The following is an 8,376-nucleotide window of genomic DNA, read 5'->3' as shown; positions in this document are numbered from 1 at the left end:
TCCCACACACAAAACAGAATTCCTCTGTCTTCTCCAGGCCTGCTCCACCTGCATTTTCCCTCCTTTTCTGCACTTTCCCTCCTTCTCCCTTGTGTCCTTGCTCATCTCCTGTTTTTACCCCATTCTCCAGCACTTCCCTTCTTCCCATTCTTCTGTGTGCAAGCCCACGATGCTGAATCCTTGGACATGCTTCCATCACCCCTTGGCTGTCTCTTCATCCCACCTGGAAACCTCTGGGATGGAGCAGTGTTGGTGTGAGGACCTTTGGCTGCATCCAAGACATGTCAGAAAATCATGGAATGGTTTGGGTGGGAAGGGACCTTAAAGCCCATCCAGTGCCACCCCTGCCATGGGCAGGGACACCTCCCACTGTCCCAGGCTGCTCCAAGCCCTGTCCAACACTGCCAGGGATGGGGGACAGCCTGAGGCTGTTCCCTTTCCTCCTGTCCCTGTTCCCTGAGAGCAGAGCCCGACCCCCCCGGCTGCCCCCTCCTGTCAGGGACTTGTGCAGAGCCACAAGGTCCCCCCTGAGCCTCCTTTGCTCTAGGCTGAGCCCCTTTCCCAGCTCCCTCAGCCGCTCCTGGGGCTCCAGCCCCTTCCCAGCTCCGTTCCCTGCCCTGGACACGCTCCAGCCCCTCCAGGTCTCTCTTGTCAGGAGGGTCCCAGAGCTGCCCCAGCCCTGGAGGTGCCCCAGCAGTGCCAGCACAGGGGACGGGCCCTGCCCTGCTCCTGCTGCCACCCCAGGGCTGGCACAGCCCAGGTGCCCTCGGCCTTCTTGGCCACCTGGGCACCCTGGGGCTTGTGTCCAGCTGCTGTGACCAGCACCTCCAGCGCGTTTCCCGCTGGGCACTTTCCAGCCCCTCTGCCCCAGCCTGGAGCACTCCATGGGTTGTTGTGACCCCAGGACAGGAGCTGGCACTTGGCAGTGTTGACCCTCAGTCAATGGGTCTCAGCCCACGGATCCAGCCTGTCCAGATCCCTCTGCAGACCCTTCCCACCTCCAGGAGATCCACACTCCCCCAGAGCAGGGTCTCCTGTGAAGCGACTCAAATCCCTTATCCAGGTCATCAATAAAGACATTAAACAGACCCAGCCTCCATCCTGAGCCTTGTCACACCCTTGAGCCTTGTCACCAACTCCATTCACCACAAATACACAACCCTGGGCATTTCCCTGTCTCGGTTTCCCATTCCTTGGGAATAACTTTTGTAACTCTGCTGGGAGGGAGCAGTGGGAGTTCTGCTGGGAGCATCCTGCTCCTGCACAGGCCAGTCTGAGATGGATGAGCCACAGAGAAATACCCAACTATTAATTTTAAAAAGAGAATTATCCCGTATCCCTTCTTTTCCTATCATGTTTCTCTCCCACTCCACATTTGTAAATAGAAAATGAAGGAACTAATGTGCCTTCAGTTACTGGGTTTGTCTGTTTGCCCAACATAATTCATGAGCTGCTTCAGCAAACAGGAGAACAAACAGATTTGTTCTGATAAATGAAAATTCTTTGGTGCGTTTCTTTATCACATCCCTTCCTTCCTTCTTTTTTACTCCCCTCTTCCCTGTCTCCTTCATTGTTTTCCTTGCAGGGATTCTCTCTCCGTGCTCCCATGGCCACATCTCAGGCTGATCCCGGTGTTTGTGACACCACGGGATTGTCAGAGTCACGCCCTGCAGTGCATTCTCACCGGGATCCTTTTCTGGGTGTTAACAGCTGAAAGCGAGCAAGACTCTGTAAGTTTTTAGAAATTAACATCTTTCCACTGGCAGGAACAGTGGGGTCCTGTAATGAACCAAGAGGAGAAGGGAAGTTCTCCATCTGGGATGTTCAGCCAGCCTGGACAGCCCCCAGGCAGTGACTCAGGTGCATCCATAGAATCAGAAAATCCATAGAATTATTAAGCTTGGAAAGACCTCCAAGATCTTGGAGTCCAAGCACTAAAATTGGCATTGCCACGTCCAGCAGCTGAACAACCCCAAACAGGCTCAGTGCAAAGGACCTGAACTTGTCAACAGAGCAGGGTGGGACAGGGGGTGTGACAGGGACATGGGGTGTGACAGGGACATGGGTGTGACAGGGGCAGGGGGTGTGACAGGGGCAGGGGGTGTGACAGGGACATGGGGGTGTGGCAGGGACAGGGGGTGTGACAGGGGCAGGGGGTGTGACAGGGACATGGGGGTGTGGCAGGGACAGGGGGTGTGACAGGGACATGTGGGTGACGGGGACAGGGGGTGTGGCAGGGACAGGGGGTGTGACAGGGACATGGGGGTGACAGGGACATGGGAGTGACAGCCCTCCGGTGATTCCGACTGTCAGGACGTGTCCCAGGTGAGGAGCTGGGTCTCCTGTTCCCAGAGGCTTCGGGTGTGAGAGGTGGAAGAGCCTGGGTTGATTAATATTCAACACAGGAAAGGCATTTATTGGGAATTGTTCGTTGAATGGCGACAGAGGGATTTATTTTCATCCTGGGTGCTCAGGATGGGATTAATTTCTCCTAATTGAACCTAAGGAAAGACATCCACAGCTAGGCCAGCCTGTGGATTGCCTGGAGATCCAGGAGGGAAACAGGATTTTTAGGATCAGCTGTTTCAGGTCCCTCCTTTAGGATGGCTCAAAACCCCACAGCTCTGACCGTGTCTCCCCTGGGCAGAGTGACCCCCTCGGGGACACCTGAACCCCACCCTCGGGTCCTGGCAGCTCACAGGAGCCAGGAGGATTTCTAACCACGTTACAGAGATGAGAGCTGGGTTCAGATTAATTGTTCCATGTTAATTGCCCCACATTAACTGCCCCACATTAATTGCCCCACATTAATTGCCACATATTAATTGCCCCACATTAACTGCCCCACATTAACTGCCCCACACTAATTGGCCCACATTAACTGCCTCACATTAATTGCCCCACATTAATTGCCACATATTAATTGCTACATATTAATTGCCCCACATTAACTGTCCCACATTAACTGCCCCACACTAATTATCCCACATTAACTGCCCCACACTAATTACCCCACATTAATTGCTCCACCGATCTGGAGCAGTGTTGTAAGGAAATCCCAACGCTCCACAAGTGCCAGAGAGGCCACTGGACACCTTTCCTCACCAAAATTCCTGTGTCAGACCGTTCCACTTGCATCAGGCAGTTATTTTTTATTAAGCAGGTGTAATTCCAGAAGCTTTTATTCACTAAGATGAATCTCACAGAGCAAGGAGAAAATAGAGTCTCCTCCTGCAGCTGGAATTTGCATTGGCTGGAGCTGATCAGTGGTGACAGGAATGAAGTGAATCATTCCAGGAGAGTAAAGAAGCATGGGAAGAAGAGTTATTACAGTGATTATTTTCTCTCTGCAAAGGCCACAGCCCTGAGCCTGGCTTGTCACAATCCAGCTCTCAAAAGTGATGCTGAGAAGAGTCATATTGCAGGGATAGGAGTGAAAGATTCCACCCAGAACTATGATCCAAGGTGGAGCAACTCCTGGAGTGGTGTGTCTGGACCTGAGCACGAGGCTGGGTGCAGGTATTGGGACACCCAATCCTCTTTGAAGTAAAGAGCTGTTGCTAAAATGCCTAAAGCAAAGGATCCCGACAAACCTGTGGGGTCAGGATTCTCTACAGGATCTCCTGATGTTTGGGTGCAGTTCTGGGGTTTGTAGCAGTGGGGCAGGCACTGATCTCCCTGGGCCAGGGACAGCAGCCAGGGAACGGCTGGAGCTGGGCCAGGGCAGGCTCAGGCTGGAGAGCAGGGAAAGGTTCTTCCCCCAGAGGCTGCTGGGCACTGCCCAGGCTCCCCAGGGAATGGGCACGGCCCCGAGGCTGCCAGAGCTCCAGGAGCGTTTGGCCAGCGCTGCCAGGGATGCCCAGGGTGGGGTTGTTGGGGTGTCTGGGCAGGGCTGGGAGCTGGATCCATGATCCTGTGGGTCCCTTCCAACCTGGGATATCCTGTGCACCTCTGAGTGCAGTGCAAAGGGTCTCTGGAGGGTTCCTTACTGTCAGGAACACAGACCTGGCATTGTCCTCGTAGCCTCCTGCCTTCTGACCACCATGAGCATGTGGGAATTCAGAGAAAGGAGCCATGGATGGGACATCCCTGAGTGCCAGTTCCTAGGTCACCCCATGGGGTTGAGGATCACCTGTGACTGTGACAAAATCCTGTATCTGCGGTTGGATATGGGACAATGCAATTAAGTACCCTCATGTCATTAAATTAATATTCACAATGTCTGCCTGGTGCTGTTTTCAAATGCAGAACTAAATTGGGATGAGGATTTTTCTGCCATGATTATGTGGGATTTGGTTAAATGACACAAAAGAGGAACTTTCCTCCTGGAAGTGGCAGTGGAGGATTTTCTCTGGAGAGAAGATCCTGCATTCCACCCTGGGATGGGCTCCCTCTGCTCCCCTTTTCCTCAGGGTGCTCTGCAGGCTGTGGGAGCCAGGCCAGAGCAGGCTGGTGTTCCCTGCCCCACAGACAGTTTTGGAGTTCATTGATGGTTAAAGGAATTGTTTCCATTTTAGCCCTGGGATTTATTTTTGGTGAGAACTCCGGAATAACTGGACAGAGAAGAATCTGCCCTGTATGAACAAGACTCAGAAAAGAGGGACCAATTCCTTCCATTATTGATGACAAAATCATCTTCCCCAGAATAGCAGATGAGGCAAGATTGGCATTTTGAGATAAGGCCCTGATTATTGTCCGTGGATTCCATTACATCCTATTATTTCTCCCAGATGAAACTTTAAATCATCTTTCCTAAGTGCCGACAGTTGGGAGTTATTCCTTCCACAGAACCATCCCCTATTATTCCATTAACTTCTCCACTCCTGTTTGTTTTTCTATTTTGTTGTAATTAATACAGTACCGAACGTTCAGGAATTCCAAACGAAATTCCTTAGCTAAGCACTGGCCTTCACCAAACTGCTGGAAGAACTTAAAGTCACGAGTAAATTATTTAATAGCATTAAACCAATTCATAATTCAGCATTATTGATACCAGTGGCTGCTAGTGAGGAAGGAATGGAGGGATGGGGGAGGTCATCCAGGTGGGAAAGCAAAGCTGTGTCCCTGCAGGATGCGGGAGGAGGGAGTGGATCTGGCAGGAGAACTTTGGGATGACAGCAGCTGCTCTGTTCCTGAAAGATTTAGAGGGAGTTCCACTTCTTTGGGAGAGAAGAATTGAGGGTAGGTAAAGTCACAGCTGCTGGAAATGGAAATTAGAGGGAGTCAAAATTTGTGGGAAGCAACTGGAATGAAGAGAAAATCCAGGGAAACCTGTAAGGCTGAGGAAAGGTAAAATGGACAAAGAGAAGACACCCTATGAAGACTTGGGAACTCCAACTTGCAGCAGGAGGGAACATTGGGAAACGGGGAGTGGTGAGAGCTGATCTGTGCACGGTGAGGAACTGAGGCGAGGTGGAGGAGGGTTTGGGATTTGAGGCAGGGGCGGGTGGAATGTGCAGCAGGGATGGGCCAAATCCAGCTCCTTGTAAGTTTGTATGAACCATGAATTCTCTCCGAACAAAACCTGTGTGGGTGGAGCCAGCAGGGCCCTGGAGGCAGGAGGGACATCCCTGTCCTGGGGGCACCAGGAACAGCCTCGGGATTGTCCAGCTCTGCTCTGGGCTGGGACAGCCTCACCTCGAGAGAAAGAGCTGAAGCTGCTGCAGAGAGACCAAAGGAAGGACACCGGGATGGGGAAGGGTCTGAAGGGGCTGAGGGCACTTGGAAGGTCCAGCTGGAGCAGAGGACACTGAGGGGAGACTCCTCGGGGGCTGCAGCTCCTCCCGAGGGGCAGCTCCGATCTCTGCTCCCTGGGCCAGGGACAGCAGCCAGGGAACGGCTGGAGCTGGGCCAGGGCAGGCTCAGGCTGGAGAGCAGGGAAAGGTTCTTCCCCCAGAGGCTGCTGGGCACTGCCCAGGCTCCCCAGGGAATGGGCACGGCCCCGAGGCTGCCAGAGCTCCAGGAGCGTTTGGCCAGCGCTGCCAGGGATGCCCAGGGTGGGGTTGTTGGGGTGTCTGGGCAGGGCCAGGAGCTGGATCCATGATCCTGGTGGGTCCCTTTCCATAAATCCATGATTCCATAATGGCAGCAGTCCATCCGCCCCAAGTCCCAGCTCCTTCTGATGTCACAGCACAAAAGTTTTCCCGATTTGGGGGAACCTCAGAGCTGACCTGCACTGGAATGTGCCACATGAACCCCCCAGGCTGCTCAGGGGTCTCCTTCACAGTTTGCAAATCCCACGTGGATGTGGCTGTCCAGGATGCCTCCCACATGGAGTTCTCTGCCATATGAATGCCAATATCCCAATATTCCTGTCCCTCCCACTGCTGGAAGAGAGTCCTGGGATCGCTGGTGCCCTTTGTCTCTCTCAGATCCTCCCCTGACCATCCCTGCTGCAGGAGGACACTTCCCATGTGCAGCTGCTCCCGACATCCTGCCAGCATTTCCAGGGACTCAATTAATGGTGCTTTATATAAAAATATAAAAAAATCTTTATATGACGATCTCTCCTCAGCAAGTTTGGGTTCAATTAATAAATATTATTAATAAAGTTTTTCTCCGTGGTAAATTCCCTTTTTGCTTAACCCATGAAATTCCATGACCCGTTTAGCCCTAAGTGCACTTCTAGCACTTCCTGCAAATAATTAATCCCATTTGGATTATTGGGATTTTGGATGGTCTGATCCTCGCTTGATAACGCTTCACTCTTGCTCAACACTTCCAATTTTGCCTGGCATTATGAGATCCGGGAGGCAAATCAGGAAAGGCTCCTGGTAAATGATCACAGATCATGATTAAGGAGAAGAATTGCTGCTCTTGATGAAGAATTAGGGACAGAGAGGAATTCCTGCACAAATAGGATGACATTTATTACAAAAAATCAGGCACAGCAAAGGAACAAATGCTTGGATTTTATGTTCAGAGGCCAAGGAAGAAAAAGAAGATTTAAGGAAAAAGAAGAGAGATTTAAACTTTAGGGAAAGCTTTATGGGCCACATTAGCAGAAGTTACATTTTGGAGCAGCTGAATGGATGTATCCAAGCCCTGATCCCAAATTTGTGCTTTAACTCGGAACTCTGACTCCTCTTAAATCCTAACCTATTTAATAACGTTTATAGAGCTTCCCTCTCCCACCTCCCAGCGCCTCGGGAATGTGGGCAAACATCCAGAACAGGATGAATGGAGCCAGAGGAGGCTTTGCTGCTCCTGCTGCGCTTCCTCTCCAACTGCCTTGGGAGTTGAGCGCTCCCAGTATTCCCAGTGATGCCCACTAGGGTCACTGGTCTGCCTGGCGGCAATGGAGGCGAGGGGGCAGCATCCCATGGGGATGCCAGCAGGACAGAGCAGAGTAGGTGGGACTGGACTCACTGGTCTCACTGGCCTCACTGGTCTCATTGGTCTCACTGGTCTCATTGGATTCACTGGTCTCACTGGTCTCATTGGTCTCACTGGTCTCACTGGTCTCACTGGTCTCATTGGTCTCACTGGACTCCCTGGTCTCATTGGATTCACTGGTCTCACTGGTCTCACTGGTCTCACTCGTCTCACTGGACACACTGGACTCACTGGATACTCTGGTCTCACTGGACTCACTGGCCTCACTGGTCTCACTGGTCTCACTGGTCTCACTGGACTCACTGGATTCGCTGGTCTCACTGGTCTCATTGGTCTCACTGGTCTCACTGGTCTCACTGGTCTCATTGGTCTCACTGGACTCCCTGGTCTCATTGGATTCACTGGTCTCACTGGTCTCACTGGACTCACTGGACTCACTGGTCTCACTGGTCTCACTGGCCTCACTGGACTCACTGGACTCACTGGTCTCACTGGCCTCATTGGTCTCACTGGACTCACTGGACTCACTGGTCTCACTGGACTCACTGGACTCACTGGTCTCACTGGCCTCATTGGTCTCACTGGACTCACTGGACTCACTGGTCTCACTGGACTCACTGGACTCACTGGTCTCATTGGTCTCACTGGACTCATTGGATTCACTGGTCTCACTGGTCTCACTGGATTCACTGGTGTAACTGGACTCACTGGCCTCACTGGACTCTCCAGCTGGGCTCATTCTGGCTGAGAAACCTGGAGATATTTCTTGATAACGTTCCAAAATCTGCACAAGCAGTGGAGAAGGAGCAAACAGGCGAGGGAAGAAGGTTCCTTCCTTCCTTCCCTCCTTCCCTCCCTCCCTCCCTCCCTCCCTCCCATGTATTTTCCATGGAATTTCCCATGGCAGTAACTCTGGGCCTCCAAGAGGCCTCACAACCCCCAAACCCTCAATTCCAAATCGACTTCCAGCACTCTTAAACAAAAAGTTTCAAAATATTCCAAAAATATTCCTTCAGAAATTTGGGAAAGCCCTGCAGTGCT

General features: G+C 52.1%; 1 protein-coding gene across 1 annotated transcript; it reads right to left on the bottom strand.

Annotated features, from left to right (window-relative positions):
• Window positions 1-7,276: 7,276 nt before the first annotated feature.
• On the bottom strand, window positions 7,277-8,074 carry LOC138119461 (processed variable antigen-like). Its single transcript, XM_069031352.1, has one exon. The coding sequence runs from the start codon at window positions 8,072-8,074 to the stop codon at window positions 7,277-7,279; it is 798 nt and encodes a 265-aa protein (XP_068887453.1).
• Between the last annotated feature and the right edge of the window lie 302 nt (window positions 8,075-8,376).

Source organism: Aphelocoma coerulescens, chromosome 15 (assembly GCF_041296385.1).
Source record: "Aphelocoma coerulescens isolate FSJ_1873_10779 chromosome 15, UR_Acoe_1.0, whole genome shotgun sequence".
Lineage (NCBI taxonomy): Eukaryota > Metazoa > Chordata > Aves > Passeriformes > Corvidae > Aphelocoma > Aphelocoma coerulescens.
Note: the sequence above shows the minus strand (reverse complement) of the source record. Positions and strands in the feature narration are given on the sequence as shown.

Bases quoted from the DNA above. Each gene is read 5' to 3' on its own strand.
- LOC138119461 (XM_069031352.1), bottom strand. From the start codon at position 8,074: ATGAGCCCAGCTGGAGAGTCCAGTGAGGCCAGTGAGTCCAGTTACACC.